The sequence below is a fragment of the Heloderma suspectum genome, chromosome 6 (genome assembly GCF_057233095.1).
Source record: "Heloderma suspectum isolate Gila_16-S chromosome 6, 16-S_ref, whole genome shotgun sequence".
Classification (NCBI taxonomy): domain Eukaryota; kingdom Metazoa; phylum Chordata; class Lepidosauria; order Squamata; family Helodermatidae; genus Heloderma; species Heloderma suspectum.
Window position 1 is genome coordinate 7,000,981 of NC_139463.1, and position 24,202 is coordinate 7,025,182.

General features: G+C 49.2%; 2 protein-coding genes across 4 annotated transcripts in view; both read left to right on the top strand.

The window, feature by feature from the left end:
• Positions 1 to 7,640, top strand: part of NLRX1 (NLR family member X1) — a 32,476-nt gene extending 24,836 nt beyond the window's left edge. For both annotated transcript variants that reach the window (XM_084803561.1, XM_084803560.1), the window contains exons 8-9: positions 4,100 to 4,351; positions 5,878 to 7,640. In XM_084803561.1, the coding sequence (XP_084659687.1) occupies positions 4,100 to 4,351; positions 5,878 to 6,196 (571 nt within the window). In that variant the 3' untranslated portion in view covers positions 6,197 to 7,640. The remainder of the gene's footprint in view (positions 1 to 4,099; positions 4,352 to 5,877) is intronic.
• A 1,637-nt stretch (positions 7,641 to 9,277) lies between these two features.
• Positions 9,278 to 24,202, top strand: part of NHERF4 (NHERF family PDZ scaffold protein 4) — a 33,024-nt gene continuing 18,099 nt past the window's right edge. The window contains exons 1-6 of one of the 2 annotated variants that reach the window (XM_084803564.1): positions 9,278 to 9,309; positions 10,669 to 10,706; positions 18,997 to 19,024; positions 19,847 to 19,911; positions 21,505 to 21,716; positions 23,799 to 23,985. In XM_084803564.1, the coding sequence (XP_084659690.1) occupies positions 10,694 to 10,706; positions 18,997 to 19,024; positions 19,847 to 19,911; positions 21,505 to 21,716; positions 23,799 to 23,985 (505 nt within the window). In that variant the 5' untranslated portion in view covers positions 9,278 to 9,309; positions 10,669 to 10,693. The remainder of the gene's footprint in view (positions 9,310 to 10,668; positions 10,707 to 18,996; positions 19,025 to 19,846; positions 19,912 to 21,504; positions 21,717 to 23,798; positions 23,986 to 24,202) is intronic. The other variant, XM_084803563.1, reaches the window with a different exon arrangement.

Below are 24,202 nucleotides of genomic sequence, written 5' to 3' on the forward strand. Positions count from 1 at the left end.
CCTTAGACCAGGCCATACTCTTTCTCTTTGTTGCCGCCAGTATTGTCAACTCTGAGTGTTAGCAGCTCTCCAGAGACCCAGGCACAAAAAGGTCTTTTCCTCCACCGGATCCTTTTTAAGTGGATGCGTCAGAGTTTGAACCTGGGACTTTCTGCTTGCAAAGAACTCTGGTCCTTCTCCTGGGAAATGCGGTCTTGGGATAAACTCACTGCATCATGGGAGATCCGTGCTCAGGATCCTCCCTGTTTCTTTTGTTTAAGTTTAATAGCAACCCCAGGGTAGTGCAGATGAATCAGATTGGGATCAAGGAGCTGGGGAAGGGGCTGGTTCCCCCATGCCATTTTCCTGGTGGGTTGTTGTTTATTCGGTCAGTCGCTTCCGACTCTTCGTGACTTCATGGACCAGCCCACGCCAGAGCTTCCTGTCGGCCGTCGCCACCCCCAGCTCCCCCAAGGTCGAGCCCATCACCTCCAGAATATCATCCATCCATCTTGCCCTTGGTCGGCCCCTCTTCCTTTTGCCTTCCACTTTCCCTAGCGTCAGCATCTTCTCCAGGGTATCCTGTCTTCTCATTATGTGGCCAAAGTACTTCAGTTTTGCCTTTCATATCATTCCCTCAAGTGAGCACTCTGGCTTTATTTCCTGGAGTATGGACTGGATTGATCTTCTTGCAGTCCAAGGAACTCTCAGAATTGTCCTCCAACATCACAGTTCAAAAGCATCTATCTTCCTTCGCTCAGCCTTCCATATGGTCCAGCTCTCGCAGCCATAGGTTACTACGGGGAAGACCACTGCTTTAACTATGTGGACCTTTGTTGTCAGTGTGATGTCTCTGCTCTTCACTATTTTATCAAGATTTGTCATTGCTCTCCTCCCAAGAAGTAAACGTCTTCTGATTTCCTGGCTGCAGTCAGCGTCTGCAGTAAACTTTGCGCCTAGAAAGACAAAGTCTGTCACTGCCTCCACGTTTTCTCCCTCTATTTGCCAGTTATCAATCAAGCTGGTTGCCATAATCTTGGTTTTTTTGAGGTTTAATTGCAACCCAGCATCTGCATATCAGAAACTGTTAATGTTTCTTCCAGCGATTTTAACTCCAGCCTTGGCTTCATCAAGCCCAGCACGTCGCATGATGTGTTCTGCGTACAGGTTGAATAGGTAGGGTGAGAGTATACAACCCTGCCGTACTCCTTTCCCAATCTTAAACCAGTCCGTCGATCCGTGGTCTGTTCTTACCGTTGCTACTTGATCATAGAATCATAGAATAGTAGGGTTGGAAGGGGCCTACAAGGCCATCGAGTCCAACCCCCTGCTCCATGGTCATTATACAGATTCCTCAGGGGGCAGACAAGATGACTTGGTATCCCCATACCACCAAGAACTTGCCACAATTTGTTATGATCCACACAGTCAAAGGCTTTAGAAAAGGCTGGTGGGTACCTGAATGTTTTCCCCTGTGAGGCAAATCATAGGAGTGCGGGTGTGATTTCCAGGGCTGCTTCCAGCTTTGAAGCAGCCCTGGGCAAGTTGTCCTCTGATGGTCTTCTGTCAGCGGCTCCTCATGGTCTTTCCAGGCTATAATAACAGTGCTCCAAACTAGCCACCCTTTCGGTGCCCCACACTTTCAGTGCTCCCTAGCGATGCGAGGTTAGGTGCACACTGGGAAAACGAAGGGTGCTTCCAGACAGCGAGGGCTCCTCTCTCTACTGATTAGAAGGCATCGTGCAGCTGTTCTGTCTTTTTCTTCTCAGTGGATTTTCTGCGATAAGAGAAGAGATGGAAGAAGCCTTGGAGAAACTCTGCGGAGTTACAAGAGGAAGATGATGTTGTCTGGATCCTGCATAAAATCCTGTGAATGAGGCGGGGTGATGGTGTGATAAAAGCCTCATCTGGAAGCACCCTAAAAGGGTGGGTAGATCCATGCTTTGGTGCTGGTTCTCAGGTAATGACAACCCAGAGTACGGGTTGAGCATGGGTTGTTGGATCATGGGTTGTTGTTGAATCATGGGTTGTTGTTGAATCATGGGTTGTAATTACTTGCAAACCCTGCACTATGGTTTAACTGTGGGTTGTTAACCATGAACAACCCAGAGTTTACAATCCAACAACAAACCATAGGTTCTCTTCCTCGGATGTTCATGGTTAACAACCCATAGCTAAACCACAGTGCAGAATTTGCACATAATGACAACCCACGATTCAATGACAACCCATGCTCTAGGTTGTTATGTGAGGACCAGGCCTTAGTAGTGATGGTGAGTTATATATTAATAGCCACAAAGAGTCTCTTAGCAAAAGTCTGGTGAACATCATGTATATTGTCCCTCGCGCAGTGGAAAAAGAAGATTTGGACCTTTGTGGCGATGAATAAAATAACAAGCTATAAGCTGTTACAGGAGGGGAGAATGAACTCCACTCAGGCATTTTATAATAGCTGGAGGTTGTTCATTAATTATTGGAAAGGGATTAGGCCAGAAGATTTAGCAACTTTTGATATTTTATATATGTGTTAAGCTGAGGTACTGTAATTGCTGTTGTAACTGGGGTGAATGATGGTACTTGGAAACAAGAAATACAGGAGGAAAGAGTGGCTAGATCCAGCTGTTTGGTACTGCTCAGAGTGCTGAGCCAGAAAGAGAATTAAAGGGTGGGGGGCATGTTTAAAAGAGAAAAAGGTTAAAGGGAGAGGGGAGGGCAGACATGGGCAACGGGCCGTGCCGGGATGCTAGGGCCCGGGCAGGTGCACGAGGCTGCCAGGCAGTGACGCCGGCCCTGGTGCTGTTGATCGGAGAAATGGCTCAGACTAAACGATTAACCTTCCATGTCCCACACCACATTCCTGATGGACCGCCCCCACCCCCCACCCCCGGTCTCTTCACTACAGCGGCCGTTAACTTCTTCTTTTTAAGCAAGGGTGATTGTGATTACATATCTCCTGCATCACATGTCTGCCCCCTTTGAACACAAGTCAGGCCTCTGCCCCGCCACAACTAATGATAGTGCTTATCACTGATACGGCAGGCATTACATACATTATCTCAGCAGCCCTGACAAGATTCCTGTAAGATGGGCCTGTTTCTTCATCACCATGTTGCAGGAGGACGTCGGGGGCGTGGGGAGACAGGCGGGGGGGAGACAGGCGGGGGGGAGACAGGCGGGGGGGACCCAGTGCTTGCCTAAGACTCTCTGCTTAGTTTGTGCGGGAGGTCCTGCCGACTCTCTGGGAATTTTTATTTATTTATTTATTTTATTAAATTTATTAATCGCCCATCTGGCTGGTCACCCAGCCGCTCTGGGTGATGTACAATAATAAAAACAATTTAAAACAATAAAATTCTACATTTAAAAACATCATATTTCTAAAAATACCCTGCCTGAACAACCACATTTTAAATGCATGGCAGAAGCTCATTAAAGAGGAGGCATGGCGGAGTTCCCTAGGGAGGGAGTTCCACAGAGTGGTGGCCACCACAGAGAAGGCCCTCTCCCTCGTCCTCACCAGTCTAGCTGTCCTGGCTGATAGGATAGAGAGAAGTTAACATAGAAGGAATACCTGGAAAAAAGTCCCATTGGACAGAGTGGGACTTAATTTTGAGTACATGTACCTTAGGCCAGTGGAGGCTGGTGGCTCTGATGTCAGTGGGGCAGTGAATCCGCTCCGGGTTTCAGTCAGAGCCAGTCAGAACTCTAATGGAGCTATCCAAGGTGCTTCCAGATTTCAGTCTGAATGCTAAAGGAGCTATCCAAAGTGTTCCTGGGTTTCAGTCAGAACTTCAAAGGAGCTCTCCAAGGTGCTTTCGGGTTTCACCAGAACTCTAAGGGAGCTATCCAAGGTGTGAAAACACCCTGGATAGCTCCTTTGGAGTCCTGACTGGAACCCAGAGTGGATTCACCAGCCCACTAACATCAGAGCTACCAGCCAACACTGCCCTAGCCTGGAACTTACTTTTGAGTACACATACCCTACGCTGGCTGGGGATACTGGGAGTTGTAGTCCAATGCCTCTGGAGGGCGCCTTGGTGGGGAGGGCCAGACTGTGGGGGGGCTCACACCCTTGCTTAGCCTGACTTCCACCTCCTGCCCTCCTTCTGCACCATCCCAGGCTCGCGGACAACCCTGTGGCGGAGCAGGGAGCCCTCTACCTCGCTGAAGGCCTTGCCGGCAACAGCTCCTTGAGCCACCTGTCACTGCTGCACACCTCGCTGGGCAACCGGGGCGTGGAGGTGATCACCCAGCACTTGGCTCAGAACCAGCACTTGCGGGAACTGGACGTGGCCTACAACTCGGTGACTGACGAGGCCGCGCTGGCCCTGGTGGAGGAGGCCAAGAGGCACGCGACGCTGGAAACGGTGCAGTGAGTCTCACCATCTCCCTGAAGCCTCCCCACTGAATGGCCTCCATGCACAGGCACGAGCTTGGAGGACCGTGGCTGTGGTGTGCCCTTGGCAAACCGAGAGTTTTTGCAGGGGCCATATTTTTCAGTGGTCTGGTCCAGGGGCGCTGAACCTCTTTCAGCGCAAGAGCTGAATTCCGTTTCATTCCAGTGGTGGATGTGGCCAAAGGAAAAGCGGCAGGGCCAAAAATGCCACCATGTTTTAGCTTAAAGTTCTCACTGCCAGTAATTAAGCCCTTCGGAGAGGCATTTCAACCTTCTAGAATGGGGGTGTGAGGAATGCGCCAGAAGCTGGCAGTCAGGGGAAAGTAGGTGGGATGTGGGAAAAGGTGCATGGCTGGCTAGGGAACCGAGGCAGGCCAGACATGGCCCAAAGGCCTGAGGTTCGACATCCCTGGACTAGTCAGTGGCTTTCCAGGACCTCAGGCAGAGCACAGGTCTTTCTCATCGCCAGCTACCTGATCCTGTTCAGTGGAGACACCAAGACTGAACCCGGGCCGTTCTGCATGCAGCATGTGTTCTGCCCCAGAGCCACAGCGCTCCCCGACTTGGCTTTCATGGGGAAATCTGACTGCAGTCCATAGTAGGGATGAGTCTTGGGAAGGGAGCGGGTATTTGTGGGGCAGTGGGAAGTCTCTGGAGGCGCTACACGCACACACAAATAAATCAACAATTTGTGCTGCCAAAATCCTGCAGGGTTCGAGAAAGAGATATGCAGAGCTATGAGCTTCCGCTTCCAAAAATCCCGCTCACTCTCAGTTCTGACCGTGGGTCTTTCACCAGGCATTGTCCATATGTTCTTAAGCGTCCATGGTCATCATGAGGACTAGGGTCTTGGATTTCGTTTTGCTCTTAATAGAAGCTGAAACATGCCTGATGAGGTGGTAGGAACAAGGGATTGTGGCTGTTTAAATTATGAAAGGGAGGGAGAATTTAAACATTCATCTTCCAGATTTTCCGGAAGTGTGCGTATTCTAGCTAGATGTCTAAGGCTGGATTATGTGCAGTAGAATTAATAGGGAGAATGGACAGGAAAACCTCTTGCCTGAAACCCTGGAGAGCCACTGATGGTCAGTGTAGACCAGGGATGTGCAGACTTCAGATCTGTGGGATTTCATATTCCTCCCCCCCCCGCCCCCCAGTCTTCAGTAAATAATTCCTTCCAAATATGACTCCCCTCTTAAAAGATCAGGGTGTGCAGATGTACATTTGCTAACCCCTTCTCCCCACTTTATCCCTTCACAAGGAGGGACCCTGGCTCAGTGGTAGAGCCCCTGCCTTGCATGCAGAAGGCCCCTAGTTCGATCCCCAGCATCTCCAAGTAGGGCTAGGAAAGAATCCTGCCTGAAACCCTGGAGAGCCGCTGCTGCCAGTCAGTGTCAACAAAACCGGGCTAGATGGACCCAGGGTCTGGCTCAGTACAAGGCAGCTTCTGACGTCCCTAAGGCCTTGGCTGCCTCCCTAAGTGTTCTTGTCCCTCCTTCCAGCCTGTATTTCAACGAGATCAGCGAGGGAGGGAAGCAAGCCCTGCACGAGATGCGCAAGGAGCGCGGAGGCATCAAGGTGCTCATCTTCTTGACGATGGGGGCCGACGTCTCTGACTACTGGGCCATTATCCTGAACGTGGTCCAGAAGAGCCTGCCCATCTGGGACCGCGAGCGGGTGCAGCAGCACCTCGGCCTGCTGCTGGAGGACTTGCAGTGGAGCCGTCGCAAGACCGCCAACCCTTGGAAGAAGGCCAAGTTCCTCCGCGTGGAGAACGAGGTCAAGAGGATGCTGGGGAACCTGCAGCAGGGGGCTCTCTAACACCCTGCTCCCCGGAGCCTTCCGGAAACGCCATTATGCCGACCGCTAGTTCAGGAAAGGCAGTCGTGGCGGGGAGAGCATGAGCCGCAGAGGGTGCATGCAGATGGCCATTAAAGCCGCCGTCGGAGCAGATTTTTCTCCCACGGGGGTGAGCCACGGCCTTCCTGCCCTGCTTGTGGGCTTCCCATTGGGGCATCTGGTTGGCTGCTGTGGGAAACAGATGCTCAGCTACATGGCCTTTGGTCTGATCCAGCATGGTTCCTCTTACGTTCTGATAAGCCTGGCTTCTTCCTACCTACATAATACAGAAGACAGACGGACATAACAATAATTCAAGGAGAGATTCAGTTTTCAGACGTGCGCCATCTGCCACATTTCAGATGGGATATCATTTTTTTCACCTCTTACCCATGCTTTCATTGTTCATTCGTCGCCTTATTGGTGTATTATTATTATTATTTTTAATTTCAAAATGCAAACAATTTTTAGAAGCTGGAAAACTGCTCCGGGTGGGTGGGAGGTTTGTTTATAATGTCACAGGTGCTTGCCACTCTGTGCTGTGCACAGTTGCTAGAACCCACAGAACTGCTTTTCCTAGAGAAACTTGTTTGAGCAACAAGCAGTGGTTGCAGCCCGAAAGTGGTTCCACCATGCAAATAATGTCTCGTTTGTGTGCACCCATAGGTTATATGGGTCATGCAGGGACTGGTGAGCTAGCTCTTTTGACGGATCAGCAAAGGGAATTGATGCTGATCAAAAATGTATCCTCGGTATCCCCAGTACATACATATGTCATTATACTCAGCATCCTTATTTGGTATGATCATGAGGTCCCAATTTAAGTTTGGGGAAAGGCCTAGCCCAGCACCACTGCAAGGTGCATTCTCAAAGCTGAGGACTGGCCCAGTGAAGCTGAGGGGTGCTTCTGTGTTGCTGTGAGGAACTTTTGCAGCTGTCCCCCCACCCCCTGGCACTGTTCTCGCTTGCCCTTGCCATCAGTTCCAAACACAAATCCATCACAAGCCATGCCTTATGCCTCACAACACTCTGATTTCTTCCCAGCTTTTAAAAGATTCATAATTGTGGCATGGTGGATCTAGCAGCCACATTTGGGGCCAATGAGTAAAACGGTTTGTTTCTCTCACTGAGGACTAGCAGCATGTGGAATTTGATGGGCTATAGCCCCGTTGGGGTTGTTGTCCCTGCTGCCAGCCTATATCTATGCAGTATGTGAGTCTTATTCCCCACTCCTGGGTGGTTGAGTGGTTGGTTGGAATAGTAGGGTGGTGTGATGCATAGCCCCCACATCACGCTGATTTCTAGACTCGAGTTCAAATCAAGCCCATGGGGACGAAGGCAGCATAATAAAAAGGAGGGATAGGGTGTTGTTTGTTCTGCCGCTGTGCCTCCACAAAAATAAAAGCACTTTGTTTTAGCTGAACACATCTGGTTCCTGTGCATCATTCTTTTACTGTCAGGAAAATATTCTTTAAAGAGAGTTGGGTGGGGGGTGGCGGCGATATGTGTTTATGGAGTCCAGCTGCTACAGGGTGAGAGCTGGAGGAACAGATGAAAGGAAGTTCTGTTTTGCACAACACATAAGGAACGGACAGAATTCGATACCGCAAGATGCAGTGAAGGCTACTAACTTAAGGGGGGGGGGGGTTAGTGTTAGAGAAACTCATGGCAAATAGGTATCAACTGCTCTTAGCTGTGGAACCTCCAAGTCCAGAGGCAGTATACCTTGGAATACCAACTGTTGTTACCTTCATGTATCTCAGGAGTGAGCGACCTTTTTTCTGTCAAGGGCTGCATTCCCTTGTAGGAGGCCGCATGTTGGCAGTGGGTGGGGCCAAAACCAGCAGAGGGCAAGGCCAAAGCCAAAAATGGGTGGGTCACTCCTTTTCTCTCTCTTTCTGCCTCCCCCTTTTCTCTCTCTTTCCTCGGGCTGCAGTTTGCCCAGCCGGCTGTACTGCTTGTGGGTTTCTGGGAAGCATCTGGTTGGCCACTACAGGAAGCCGAATGTGGGATTAGCTAGTCCGGCTTTACTCAATCTAGTGCCCTCCAGGAGTGTTGGCCTATGCGGGCTGTGGGATGCTGGGAGTTGTAGTCCAGAAATCTGGAGGACACCAGGCTGGGGAAGGCTGAGCTATATTTTTGCAGGGCTGTTCTTGTGCAGCGCACTCATATGCATGTTTACTTGGAGGTAAGTTCAGTGAGCCTTCAACCCTTGTATGCATAACATTGTAACTTTACAATGCAATCTTATTATACATGTGTACCCAGCAGTTCTATTGTGTTCAATGGGACTTATTCTCAGATAAGTGGGCGTATGACCACAGCCTTATTTGTTTAAATTTGTCTGTCCTCCCCCGCCCCCCCACACACACATCAGCACCCTGTTGGGCTCCAGGCAGGTAGCAAATAAAACTTGTTTTTAAAAGTTCAAGCAACCTGAATTACACTATAATTCCATTCCATTGCATTGTTTTATGGTTTTTAAAAATCTCCTCTTGCAGATTTTTTTTAAAAATAGCTGAATGGAAAGATATGCTAAAAATGTCTTTTTAATTAAAGCACTGAAAATTTGCAGAGGATTTTTTTTTTTAATAAAAAGATGTCCACTCTAGCCCCAGAACCTATTTTTGGTACTGGGGTTCAGCCCTGGAACATGTTAATTCATATTATTGTATCAATCACATTCGTTAATCGCATTTCTATAAAAATGCACTGGATGGCATTCGATAAACATGTGATAGTCAGACATAGAACACCATGGCCTCTGAGCATGTGCAATCTGTACTTCCTTTGCCACATATCTGGCCCACAGAGCCAAAAGTGTTTGCTTCAAAGGGAGCTCAGCACCTCTTGTTTTTAGGAACCTATGTGCCCTTGCTGGCCAGTCTCCCCTGCCAGGAATTAAGGCATAATTTTCCTCTCCTTGATCAGCTGTCCAGACAGAAGGAAGGAAACACTTGCGGTGAAGATTCCTGTCGCGTTTAAATATTAAACTTGCGTGATCTCTTTAAAAAGGCGGGGTCCCCAGGTGAAGCTGCCACTTCGCACTGGACCTTGGACTTCACGCACTCAAGCAGCCAAGAAGCAGAAGGAAGGTAAGCTGCTCAGGACACGGGCACCCCCAAAGCAGTATGCCTGGATTTCTTGGGCATTAATAATAATTTTTCATGGAGCACCTACAGCAATTTGGCACCAAGCAAAATTTACAACGCTGTGATGATGTGGTTCTTCTCGCTACAATTCTTAGCTTCCCTTGAAACTAGAGCACCCTTCCCCAAACTGGTGCCCCCCAAGTGATTTGTACTACAACACCCATCATCCCTGACTATTGCCATGCTGGACAGGGCTGATGAGAGCTGAAGTCCACGATCTGGAAGGCACCAAGCTGGGGAAAGCAACTACGGAGCCTGCAGAAGTAGGTAACACCTTTTCTTCTAGCAAGGCTCCTATGCTTTTCAGAACTGCAGGAGAGACAGAAGTTCTACAGGTAGCGCATCCCCCATCACTGCAGCTCCAAGCCAAGGAAGGCTGAGTCTATTGATTTTTCTCTGTGGTACAGCTGTTAAAGGCACAGGAGCTCTGCCAGGCTGGGTGGGGGAGAGGTGGTGTAAATCAAACCCAGTGAGCAAGGTCCTGCTTTAAATCACCCACTTTTCCTTCACTTAAAAGGAGGGGAGAAGTTACTGTCTTGTCTGTACTGAAAAACCTTGCTAGATAATTAGGAGGTAATAAAGTGAACCACAACTAATGCTTTTTAAAAATGCACAGTTGTTTTTGCAAGTTGACTTTGAATATATCCACCAGCAGGCCTTTGGACCTTGCTGAGAATCTTGGCCTACCTTGTTTATCTCTGCTCCCTCTGTACTTCAAGGAGGCAGTGATAAGACCGCTCTTAAAGAAGCCCTCCTTGGATCCCCAGGTTTTGAACAACTTTCGCCCAGTCTCGAATCTGCCATTTTTGGGCAAGATCATTGAGCGGGTGGTGGTGATGCAGTTGAAGGCACACTTGGAAGAAGCCGATTATCTAGATCCATTTCAATTGGGCTTCAGGCCTGGGCATGGGACAGAAATGGCCTTGGTCGCTTTGGTGGATGATATGAGGAGGGCTCTGGATAGGGGTGAATGCTCCTTCCTTGTTCTCCTCGACCTCTCAGCGGCTTTTGATACCGTTGACCACGGCATCCTCCTGGACCGCCTGGAGTGGATAGGCATTGGAGACATCGTACTACAGTGGTTCCGGTCCTTCCTCTCCGGCAGGTACCAGAGGGTAGCACTGGGAGATGAGGTGTCGGACCTGTGGCCACTCAGTGGGGTGCCATAGGGTTCCATCCTCTCAACAATGCTATTTAACATCTATGTGAAGCTGCTGGGGGCTGTCATCAGGAGGTTTGGGGTGTGGTGTCATCAATATGCGGATGACATGCAGCTCTACTTCTCGTTCAAATCTTCACCAGGGTTGGCTGTGGAATCCCTGTCTAAATGTCTGGAGACGGTGAGTGGCTGGATGGGGAGGAATAAGCTGAAGGTGAACTCTGACAAGACTGAGGTACTTCTGGTGGGAGATAAGAGGAGGCTGGGGGATGTTGACCTGGTGTTGAATGGGGTAAAGCTACCCTTGAAAGACCAGGTCCACAGCCTGGGGGTCATTTTAGACTCCCAGCCGCCCATGGAGGCTCAGGTGTCAGCCGTGAGCCGGTCAGTGTTGTACCAACTCCATCTGATACGGTGGCTGCGCCCCTACCTGCCCGACCACCTGCTCCCATCGGTACACGCCCTGGTCTCCTCTTGTCTAGACTACTGTAATGCACTCTACGTGAGGTTATCCTTGAAGACAGTTTGGAAGCTGCAGCTGGTGCAGAATGCGGTGGCTTGCCTGATTAAAGGCAGCTTCCGGCATGATCACATCACTCCGGTGCTGAAGGAGTTGCACTGGTTACCCGTTGTTTTCCAGGCCAAATTCAAGGTGTTGGTTTTGACCTTTAAAACCCTACACGGTTCTGGCCCAGCCTATCTCAAGGAGCGCCTCCAGCAACACCAGACAGGCCGCTCAACAAGATCAGCCTCGGATGGCCTTCTCTCTGTCCCATCAGCCAGGACAGCTAGGCTGGTGAGGACGAGGGAGAGGCCCTTCTCTGTGGTGGCCCCCACTCTGTGGAACTCCCTCCCTTGGGACCTCCGCCATGCCCCCTCTTTAATGCCCTTCCGCCCTGCACTGAAAACTTGGTTATTCAGGCAGGCATTTGGGGTGGGTTAGGGTATTTTTAAATAATGTTTTAATGTATAATTTTACTGTTTTAAATTGTACCATTGTACATTGCCCAGAGTGGCTGGGTGACCGGCCAGATGGGCGATTAAAAAATTTAATTAATTAATTAATAAAAAAAATACCAGCTTTCCCTAACCGGGTGCCCTTCAGATGTGTTAAACTAGGGAAGTCAGGGGAGGCTGCCACTCTGGACAGGGATAAACCCCACTTCAGTCACCGATACTCTGGTAACCTCCAAGTTAAATTAGTGCAATGTGCTCTACATGGGGCTGCCCCTGAAGACAGTTCAGAAGCCGCAGCCTGTGCAAAATGCGGTGGGCAGACTGATAACAGGGACAAGACAGGCCAACCATATAACACTGATTCTGGCCTGCTTGTGCTGGCTGCCTGTATGTTGTTGTTGTTCAGTTGTTGTGTCCGAGTCTTTGTGACCCCATGGACCATAGCACGCCAGGCCTTCCTGTCCTCCACTTTCTCCTGGAGCGTGCTCAAGTTCATATTCATTGCATCAGTGATGCTATCTAGCCATCTCATCCTCTGCTGCCCCCTTCTCCTTTTGCCTTCAATCCTTCCCAGCATCAGGGTCTTTTCCAGTGACTTTTCTCTTCGCATTTGGTGGCCAAAATATTTGAGCTTCAGCTTCAGTATCTGTCCTTCCAATGAGCACTCAGGGTTGATTTCCTTTAGGATGGACTGATTGGACCTCCTTGCAGTCCAGGGGACTCGTAACAGTCTTCTCCAGCACCACAGTTCGAAAGCATCAATTCTTCGGCGCTCAGCCTTCCATATAGTCCAGCTCTCACAGCCATATGTTGCTACTGGGAAAACCATAGCTTTGATTAGACGGACCTTTGTCGGCAAGGTGATGTCTCTGCTTCTTACTATGCTGTCTAGGTTGCCATAGCTTTCCTCCCAAGGAGCAAGCGTCTTTTAATTTCATGGCTACTGTCACCGTCTGCGGTGATCTTGGAGCCCAAGAAAGTAAAATCTGTCACTGCTTCCATTTCTTCCCCTTCTATATGCCAGGAAGTGATGGGGCCAGATGCCATGATCTTCGTTTTTTTAATGTTGAGTTTCAAACTAGCTTTTGCACTCTCCTCTTTCACCCTCAACAAGAGGCTCTTTAGATCCTCTTCGCTGTCTGCCATTAGGGTGGTATCGTCTGCATATCTGAGGTTGTTGATAATTCTCCCAGCAATCTTAATTCCGACCTGTGATTCATCCAACCCAGCGTTTCTCATGTACTCTGCATATACGTTAAATAAGCAGGGCGACAATATGCAGCCTTGTCATACTCCTTTCCCAATTTGGAACCAATTGGTTGTTCCATGTTTGGTTCTTACTGTTGCTTCTTGACCCTCGTACAGGTTTCTCAGGAGACAGGTAAGGTGGTCTGGTACTCCCATCTCTTTCAGAATTTGCCACAGTTTGTTGTGATCCACACAATCAAAGGTATAGTCAATAGTAGTCAATGAAGCAGAAATAAGACTTTTTTCTGGAATTCTCTTGCTTTCTCCATGATCCAGCGAATGTTGGCGATTTGATCTCTAGTTCCTCTGCCTCTTTGAAACCCAGCTTGTACTTCCGGTAGTTCTCGGTTCACATGCTGCTGAAGCCTAGCTTGCAGGATTTTGAGCATCACCTTGCTGGCATGTGAAATGTGCGCAATTGTATGGTAGTTTGAGCACTCTTTGGCGTTGCCCTTCTTTGGAATTGGAATGTAAACTGACCTTTTCCAGTCTTGTGGCCACTGTTGAGTGTTCCAAATTTGTTGGCATATTGAGTGCAGCACTTTAACAGCATCAACGTTTACGATTTTAAATAGCTCAGCTGGAATACTGTCATCTCCGCTAGCTTTGTTGTTAGTAATGCTTCTTAAGGCCCACTTGACTTCACTCTCTAGGATGTCCGGCTCAAGTTCAGTGACCGCACTCACATGGCTATCAGGAACATTAAGATCTTTCCTGTATAATTCTTCTGTGTATTCTTTCCACCTCTTCTTAATCTCATCTGCTTCTGTGAGGTCCCTGCCTTCTTTGTCCTTTATCATGCCCGTCTTTGCACAAAATGTTCCCTTGAGATCTCCAGTTTTCTTGAAAAGATCTCTAGTCTTTCCCATTCTATTGTTTTCCTCGATTTCTTTGCATTGTTCATTTAAGAAGGCCTTCTTGTCTCTCCTTGCTATTCTCTGGAACTCTGCATTCAGTTGGATATATCTTCCCCTTTTTCCTTTGCTTTTCCCTTCCCTTCTTTCCTCAGCTACTTGCAAAGCCTCATCAGACAGCCACTTTGCTTTCTTGCATTTCTTTTTCTTTGGGATGGATTGAGTTGCTGCCTCCTGAACAATGTTACGGACCTCCGTCCATAGTTCCTCAGGTACTCTGTCTATCAGGTCTAATCCCTGAAATCTATTCCTCACCTTTCAAAGTGCTGTTTTTGACCTATAAAGCCTTACACAGCTTGGGACCGCAATACCTGACAGAGCGCCTCTCCTGACACAAACTGACCCCTATACTACGCTCAGCATCCAAGGCCCTCATCCAGGTGCCTCCTCCGCGGGAGGTTGGGAAGGTGGCAGCAAGGGAGAGGTCCTTCTCGGTGGCAGCCCCCCAATTCTGGAATGAACTCTCCAGCAAGACCCAACTGGCACCAACGTTGTTCTCCTTCTGGCACCAGGTTAAGACCTTCCTCTATGCCCAGGCATTTGGCCATTCTGAGAGAAACTCGGAGCAGATTTAACGCCTCACTGACATTGGAGCCACCAGCCTCCACTGCCCTAGGCTGAGACTTACTTTTGAATACACATACCTTTGGCTGGCTGGGGATAATTGGAGTTGTAGTCTGGCACCTCTGGAGGGTGCCAAGATGGGAAGGGCTGGACTGTGGGAAGGCTCACCTCTTCCCAAAGCTATAGACTGGGTTCACACAACACGACAACCCACACTCAGGGTTGGGTGTGGGTTGTCGTTGAACCATGGGTCGTTGTGTTGTGTGAACGCAGCTGCACTAACAAACCATAATTTGTTAACCACAAACATTCCATGAAGAGAACCCATGGTTTGCTGTTGAGTTAGGAACGGTGGATTGTTCATGGATTGTTATACACAAGGTTGAGTGTGGGTTGTCACCCAACCATGGGTCGTTGTGTTGTGTGAACCCAGCTGCACTAACAGACCATGATTTGTTAACCACAAACAACCCATGAAGAGAACCCACAGTTTGCTGTTGAGTTGGGAATGGTGGATTGTCTGTGGATTGTTAGTGCGGCAGTTCAATGACAACCCACACTCGACCCATACTCAACCTTGAGTAAGGTTGTCGTGTTGCATGAACCCAGCCTCCCCTTCCCTTCTGGCAAGAAGTGCCCAGTGGGGACTTGAGCCAGCAGCTGTAAAGGCCAAAGCCACAATGATCTAGGGTGGCCTTGTGTCCTCCTTCAATGAAGACAGTCCTCTATTTGAAGAGCTGTCAGAGGACTGTCCTCTTTGAAGGGCTGTCCAGTCCAAGTCCTGTGTAAAGGTAACCCTAAGAAGGGACAGCAGGTTGGGGCCTTGCTCGTCGACAGCACCTGGACAGCTGGCAGAGCAGGCACACAGCTCACCTGCTCATGGCCTTTCTCACTACTAGTTGTATCTATCTCTATTTAAATCACAGTCATTATTTCCAAATCTGCATCTAGCCATATAAATTAGCGTATGCTAATCTCTGTCTTCTGGGTGTGTCTGGGTGTGTGTGTGTGTGTGTGTGTGTAATGCATTTCCTCTCTTTGGTGATGCAAGAGTGTCTGCCCTAAAATCACGCTCCCCCGGCCCCAGGGGGCAAGCCAAGTTTCTTCCCTGACTGCAACGCCACCTCCTTCTCTGGCCAGGCTCCCAGGCCCAAGACAGAGTAGGTAATGAGTACTGGATTAACCTGGGCAGCGAGAAGAGGGTCAGGCTGGAGGCGGCCACTTTAGTGGCAGTTGTCCGGGCTCTAAACCAAGAACTCGGGAGAAGGTCACTGGGTGGAATGGGGGCGGCTGGGCCAAACTGGTGCTGCTGCTTGTCATTGGACTCTGCCTTCCAACACTAACTCAGCCAGATGTGCCCTTGGGAAGACATTGGGCCAGGCTTGGGAGTGAAGCCCCCAACCTCGGCATGTATACTCAGCATCTGGTATTCACAGGTAGATTGTTGGCCTTCCCCAACCTGGTGCCCTCCATGTGCGTTGAGGTTCAAGTCCCATAATTCCCAGCCAGCTGGGAATTCTGGGAGTTGCAACCCAACACATCTGGAGGGCACCAGGAGGAGGGGTATCCAATGGCAGTCTTACGTCGAGTCGAGTCATTGAAACGAATAAGGTTTAAGTGTTTCAGTTAGTCATGAACACCTGTGGCGTTCCTGCCCCTTCCCAGAGAATACCCTTTCTCTAGCACCTTTTTCACCCCAAGCAGGAAACGCCTTCCTCACACACAAATCACGCTGCCGCCAGCACCTTTAAGGTCCAGGTCCAACTCACATGCAGTCTGCTATCTGTGAGGACATGCTTGTTTACAATATCACCTGGGTTGTTTCCTTTATTACCTTCCCATTATGCAGCCAAGAACAGAGGGAGTAGGATTTAGTTAAACAAATCCACTTTATGAACTACAGCAAATAAGTTGTTGAACAGTATATAGGCCTTTTCTCTGTCTAATCATGCATAGCATTGCACCCTTAATGGATATTCTCCCATACACAATACTCCAGATCACACTCTCAAACAATCACTTCACAGTCACCACAGACCTCTCTCGCTCTCAGTTCAAATCTTAACACATCAGTTCCCTATATCTGATCCCTGCACTGCTGCTAGGTTTTATTGTGGTTGTATTGTTATATTGTGGTTTTATTGTTCTATATATTTTAAATTGTTTTATTATGTGCTGTTTGGTCTTAATTTTTGTGAACCACCCAGAGAGCTTCGGCTATTGGGCGGTATAGAAATGAAATAAATAAATAAATATCCCTATCTCTATCTCTGTCCTCTACGTAGGACTAACATTGGACACTACGCCAGGTTGGAGAAGGCTACTATAATATGGGTGTTCCTTTTAAAATCTCATGGCTAATAGTGCTGATAGACCTATTCTGCATGGAAGACTGTTGGGGGCATGCAAGGATCTGGTGGGTCAGGATTAGAGCCTGGCCATGGGTGATGGTGGCCAGTAGCCAGTCATTGGCAGGACCAGGCTAAACTATTAACAGTGGGACTGCAACTAAATGTTGCAGTGGGAAATCAGTGCCTCTGTTCAGGATTCCAACCATGCCATTCCATTCCCTCTCCCCCTGGTTTTTCAATAACCCTCCCCCCAAACACCCCCCCCCCGAAGCAGCCAGCATCCTGTGGCAGCTGAGAATGCTCAGTCCTCACTAGGCTGTGTGTGTGTGTGTGTGTGTGTGTGTTGGTCTCCCTCCTCCCTTTAAGGTTCCCTCTTAAAAACAAACCCTTCTGAAAAACTTGGGGTTCCCTCAAGCCTGCTAATACCCCCCTTTTGTGTGTGGGTGGTGCTATTTTGGTGACATACGCAACAGCACTCACAGTCTGAACATCAAAGATAGAAGGAATGAGTTGGGTGAGGAGGAGGAGAACCTGGCATTTGCTTCCTCTTTAGACCTCAGTGGTGTTCATCTGACAGAACTTGGTGTTACTGGTCGGCCCTTTAAAACAAAATGCTGGTTGGCAACCGTAAAGCTGCTGTTGTACACCCTGAGTCCTCCCTGGTTTTATCGCCCGCCCTTCCTCCTGTCCCCACAAGCTAGCAGAAGAACTTCCATTTTGCTCCCACGTCAGGCAGGACTGGGCAGAGCAGGGAGGACCCCGGTTAGGGGAAAGGTGGGGGAAAATGTGGCCACATCCTCTTTTGCAACTGCAGCATGGTTGAAGAGAGGAGGACGATCTCAGGGTCAGGACATGGCTACTCAGCTCGTAGGCCTCTTCTTGCTGTCACTCTGGCCACGGGGAAAAGCCCTGTCCTGTCTCAATTCCACAGCATGCCACAGCCAATACATTGTCACGCTACACTAAATACTGTCTTTCTAATTTCCAGAGGGGTAGCTGTGTTAAGTCTGTTGCATTAAAAACAATAGTCTCCATGGCACCTTAAAGGCTAACCAATTTATTACGGCATCAGCTTTCTGATGCAGTGGACTCTAGTCCATGGACCATAATTTTCCACCAACCAAGGAAATTGTCTGGTTCGCTCAGGATGGAGACAGGTTTGAGTTAACCGCTGGATTTTATAGTTTCAGAAATGGAGGATCAACTATTATGTGTGACTGCACATGTCTGTGTAGACATCCTGACAACATCCGGTCACCCCCCCCCCCCCTTATTTCTTTCTCACAACCTGCTTTTTGTAATAGCTTGCCTGATGAAGAGATCTGGAGATCTCAAAAGTTTGCACATTTTTTGGGTGGGGCTGGGGTGGGGAGTGATCTCCAAGTTGGCCTAATAAAAGGTATTACACTCTATGGATTTCACAATAACTTGGTTAGTTTTTAAGGGGGCAGTCCTATATCTGTTTAGATAAACGAGTCCTACAGCTGGGTAAACTGGGAGTTGTAGGACTTTTTTTCTGTCTAAACAGGCATAGGGATGGGCCCTAAAATGCCACAAAGTCTCTTTCTCTCTTATAAGACATTGATGAGGGATTTTTGTTGACGGTGGATCAAATTAGATGAGACACTAAATGCAGAGTTGGCAATCATGTCAGTGTTTTAAAAAATTAATTAATTAACGGGGGGGGGTGTTCATCTGGCCCTCAGTAGGAAGGTTTTTTTAACCCTTTCTTTCCCAGGGTGGTCCTGATGAAAATCACCGCTCTCCCGCCTGCTGTTTATTTTTATTTTTTTCTAATCATTGAGATGATTTCCAACAACATGTTCAGTGTCCTGTCAGGTTTGGCCCCATATCACTAGCTGCATAGAGTGAGAATTGTGAACTTGTGGAGTTAGTCCAGTATAGTCTACTCTGGCTGCCAGCAATGCTCAAGGAAAGATGTTGAACAGGAGATGCTGGTGATTCAACTCACACCTTGGGCATACAAAGCATGTGCTTTTCTTCTGAGCTTCTCCTGTCTGTTGCTTCCCCGTATCTGCAAGCTCTCTGGATACTCCAGTGGCCTACAAGCATGTGCAGAGTGCATTTTCCTCCCCATAATGTTTAAACTTAGCCAAGTTTCCATATCTTAGACTGGGGTAGTGGGAAACAAAGCTTTGAAGCAAATGCCACACACACACCCCCCCCCCCCACATCTGAGTTTGTAGAGTAACTATGCATGTCTACTTACTCCCAGGTAAATGTGAATAGGATTGCAGCCTTAGTCCTGGTAGCTGCATAAATATAGCTGAGTCTCAGAAATAAAATGGAGGTACTTCCACAGAAGGGGAGGGGTGCAAGTGCTTTTGAAATGAGAGAGGGTTTCTGCCTCTTGGGAGGGGTATGTGTGTGTGTGTATAATGTTCTTTGCTGACCCCCAGCTCTTTCCTTTTTGCAGGACTCCAGGACATCACAGAGTTAACCATGTAAGTCCCAAGTTGGGTTACTTCACTGAATGAATGGGCATGACATCCTTTCTTTCTCTTCCAATTGCTTCCACTGGACATCAGGCAGTGCGTGCGCATGCATGTACACGCACAGAACACACACATGCGCAGGACCCTTTGCAGAATCAGATTGGCATGATGGGTTGATATTTAAGCACATGGCCAAGTGTTCCTGTACAGTGATATAGTGGCAAATTTGGAAGTGCAGGCACTCTTCATGGCAACCCCTGAAACCACCCCACCCAGGAGAGTCCAAAAATTCAGGCAGCTGTGTCCATCCATGTCAACATACCAGTTGTAGCAATTTTCCTCTCCAGCAGCAGCAGGTCTTTTGTAAAGCCAATGGGCCTTAATTGCCCATTCAAGACTCAAACACCCCAGAATACTTGGCATGGCAACACGGAACAACATGTTATTGCTGAGAAAATTCATTTCCCCACCAGCCACTGTGACGATTGCAGCTAAGCATCAGAGGGAACGGGAATGGGAAGTCTGGGGGGAGGGGGGGGGATGCCGTCAGCATCCCTACTAAGCCAAAAGGCCTGGCGCCCTGTCCCCGTGAGCCTTGCTCCAGGACACTGCTGCTCCTGTACTGAGGTTTGGGTCACACGCACGTATCGTTAACATTTTAATATTGTTAACATTTTAATCCACTGGTGAAGTGGCTGAAAGGCCCGACGAATCAGTCGGCAGACTGAACTTGTTTGCCTTTGGAATGAAGTACCTTTGGGAGGCCAAAACAACTCAACTGCCTCCTAGCAATTGGTGACTGACGCTTCCCTCTTCTTCTTGATATTGCAGGAAATTTGAATTTAACCCGAAAGACGGGATCGATAACCCAGCCCTCTCTCTGGCGGAGGATTCTGGTAACAGGAGGGGTGGCTGTGGCTGCGTGGGTGGGAATGGCCGGACCAGCTGTTTCCCTTGTGGTGTTTGCAAAAGAGGGAGGGTGACTCTTCCTTCCACATCAGGCATCTGAGCACTGCCGGCTGCATACCTTGGCCTACACAGGGGGGATTCTGGCTCCCCTCTCCTCCCTTCCTGGGCCAAATCAAGGCAGGATTACACAGAGCACCTTGTGAATGTCATGAGACAATTGCTAGAGTGACACAAGAAATAAGGAAATGAATTAGTTCGCTAGCAGAAAGAAGTCATCTACAGAGGAGGCTGCCCGTGGGGTTCTGCATGAGTCACTGTTCTGGGGAAATGTAGTTCTCCTCAGTCTCAGCATCAGATGTGATTGGGCCAATCAATCAAAACCGATGCCGACTCAGCAGAATAACCTGCCATCAGAGGAGCCTGCCCGCTGCATCTCTGCACAATTTACTGCTCTGACCTTGCTTCCTTTCCCTCAGCCTACCCTCTCTCTTCATTATTTGCTGAATGATGCAAAGATCCCATAGAGTGATGCACCCTTTAGAAGAGGTGTCCCGTTGTGTCCCTCTGTGAGTCAGTCACCATGTGGGACTTGCCTCCTTCCAACGAGGAGTCACACCAGAACAGTGACTCATGCAGAAATATAGAGAATCAGGTTTCCTTGAGGGCACCCTGTTCTCCTCCTGGCCAACATAAGAACTCTTTGAGGTAGATTAGGCTGAAACAATGAATATCCCATAATGAGCAGGGATTTGAACCCAGGTCTTCCCAGTCATAGTCCAATCCTCTGACCACTATGCCACCCCATCTCTCAAAAAGTAAACCTTTTTAGGTACACGAACAAAGCACACCAACTAATGCAGAAGTTTCCCAGTGAGGAGGGGAGGGCAGGCCTGGCCCCCTGTGAACACGGGACACGCTCCACTGCACCTGCTATGCAAACCTGGTTGAAATGAGGGCTTGTGAAGGAGAACATCCTGGTAGATAGCCCCGATACAGCAGGCCAGCTCTTTCCATTTCCCACTCTGCCACTCTTGGTAATGGTACCCAAAGCCCACCGCCTGAGGCGGTCTCAGGTCTTGGTGGCATGGTGCCGGGCAAGAAGGGTCACGCCAGTGCTGGCGGGCCCTTGGGCAATGCACCCTCCACGGGCCCCCTCCCACAGCGAGTCCGCCTCCTCACCACTATGGCCACCAGCTGCTCCGGCTCCTTCTCCTCTTCCTCATCATGGCTCCCGCCTGCTTGCTTGGCAGGCAGAGAGCCCGGGAGCGAGCGGGCTGCGGCGTCTCCTGCTCCTCCTTCTCCCCTCCACCGTTTCCTGGGCCGGAGCGAGAGGCAGGCGAACAAGTAAGTTGCAGTGCTGAAGATGAGGAGCAACTCCAGAGGGTTCTTGTGGATGGGCCCCTGCTGGGGTGTGGACTCCCAGCAAATGCCCAACCATGCCTACCCTGGATCAAGAGAAGAAAGGCAGCTGGCTTTAGAGCTGACGGCACAGCCTGCTGAGCTGCAAAGGCAGGGAGGCTTCGCAGTGGCCTGGCGTCCTCGAAACCTGGCTACAGGACCTCCCGTCTTGTCCCCCACAGAGCTGGAGGGAGCTTCACAGCTGCGCTTCTGCTTTCTGAAGAAAGAAGAGGGCGAGAGCTTTGGGTTCTGGCTGCGCCAAGAGGTGGGCAAGAGCGGGCACATTGTGCGGCAGGTGACGCCGGGGGGGCTGGCCCACCGCAGAGGCCTGCGGGATGGCGACCGGCTCCTCGAGGTGAACGGTGTGGATGTTGAAGGCATGGAGCATTTTCGGGTAAGGCTTGGTGGGGTGTGGGGACGGTGGCTCCCCCTGGTTATTTGCTGCCCATTTCTTGTCGACTCCCCCCCCCCCTTGCAACCTTTTAGTCTAAACAGTGTTTGGATTATTGAGTGGGGAAATCTTTAGGCCCCTTCCCCTCACTTCCCCCAATTTTAGCCAAATCATGCCTCCCTACAGTAACTTACCAAAAACGGTAATTTATGGGTCATGACAAAGGGTAAAGGGTCTGGGCTCCTTCTTCATCCTCCCATAATTCAAGCACTGAGTCCAAAATATAAAACTAGGTATTTATATAGGACTCGTCTCACCCGCCAGATGCTCAAACAGCTGCCTGTAACACCTGCTTCGCAATCCTTACAATGACCCTGTGAGGTAGATTGGTATCATTAGCCCATTGCAATACACTCTGTGTGGGGCTTCCTCGGCAAAGTGTTCGAAAACTCCCATTGGTACAGAATGGTGCTGATGCGGGTTCTGTTGTTTGGAGCACGTGACTCTGTTACTACTTATTTAATCAATCAGTCAATTAATGTGCCACCCTATAACACACTCACACAAAAAAGACAGGTTAAAAGGTTAAAATGGCAAAAACAATAAAAAATTTAAATGCTTTGAAAACATAAACCCATAAGTTTAAAATCTACGGGCAACAGATTCACCACTGGATGAACAGAATATTTCTTTATTTATTTCATTTATATCCTGCCTTTTTTCCCTCTTGCAAAGGACCCAAGGCAGCGTACATGATCCTCCTCCTTTCCATTTTATGCTCACAGCAGCCCTGTGACATAGGTTAGGCTGAGAGTCAGTGAATGGCCCAAGATCACCCAGTGAGCTTCATGGCCAAGTGGGGACTAGAACCCAGATCTCCTGCATCCCAGTCCATCACTCTAACCACTACACCACACTGGCTCTCTATCTAGTTGGACTAGATAGCCTTTTGCTCTGATTAGCACAGTTCTATGTTCTTATCTAAAATCTAAAATTCAGCTGTGTTCCTATTCGCCCCCATTTACATTTTCGAACCCACTTCAAAGTGCTGGCTATCATGTTTAAAGCCCTAGAGCAGGGATGCACAACCTATTTCAGTGCGAGAGCCAACTTCCATTCTGGGGGCCACATTCCAGTCGAAGGCTGAAATGGTCACCACACCTAAAAAAAGATATTGCAGAACTGGATAAAGTGCAGAAAAGGGCAACTGACATGATCAAGGGGCTGGAGCATCTCCGCCATGAGGGAAGGTTATAACAGCTGGGAGTGTTTAGCTTGGAAAAAAGGAGGGTAAGGGGAGACATGATGGGGGTGCCCAGAATTATGCCTGGTGTGGAGAATGTGGAGAGGGAGACATTTTTCTCCCTCTCTCAAAATACTAGAACCCAAAGGGCTCATCCCATGAAGCTGTTTGGTGGGAGATTCAGGACAGGTAAAAGGAAGGACGTCTTCACACAGCGCAGAGTTAAACTATGGAATTTGCTACCACAGGATGTAGCGATGGCCACCAATTTGGATGGCTTTAAAAGGGGGTTGGACAAATTCCTGGAGGAGAAGGCTATCAATGGCTACTAGTCCTGATGGCTATGTGCCGCCTCCAGTACCAGAGGCAGTGAGTCTCCATACACCAGTTGCTGGGGAACATGGGTGGGAGGGTGCTGTTGTGCTCGTGTCCTCTTTGTGGGTTCCTAGTTAACAGCTGGTTGGCCACTGTGTGAGCAGAATGCTGGACTAGATGGACCCTTGGCCTGATCTCTTCTTATGAAGACAGAAGAGGGCAGGTCCAAAGGGGAAAGGGGCGCGGCCCAAAATACCAATGTATTTTAGCTAAAAGCTCTTACTGCCCAATAACGAATCTTTAGGAGAGGCATTTCAACTTTGTAGAATGAGGAAAACAAGGCATGAAAGGTGGGAAACCACCAAACAATCATTGGTAGGTGGAAAGGGGTGTGGCCAGGGAAAGGGGGCAGGGCCATCTGAGGAACTTCGGAGGACCAGATTGAGACCCCAGGCAGGCCGGATTTGGCCCTTGGACCTGAGGTTCTGCACCCGGCTCCAGAGGGCAGCCCTGGCTTTCTCTTGCAGGTGGTTTGGAAGATCAAGCACAGTGGGAAGCAGATCTCGCTCACCGTTCTGGATGGGAACGCCTACGACGTGGCCAAAGCCCTTGACCGGGACCTCACCCAGCTCCTGTGCCGTCACAGCAGGCCGCGGCTGTGCTGCGTCACCAAGGAGCGAGGTGGCTTCGGCTTCAGTGTTTCAGCTCCAGAAGGTAGCAGAGTGGGCTGTTGCCCAGGCACATAGGAAACAAATCTGCATAACATTCACATATGCTAATTTGTATCTATATATGCACATTTTGAAATAATTACTGGGATTTATTTAAATTTAACAGGAGACAAAGCCATCGCAGTGCCCCTTCCCCAACTTCTCTCTCCCCGCTCCTGGAGGAAAATGGCCCCCAGCTCAGGCAATTTAGCGTAGAAGAA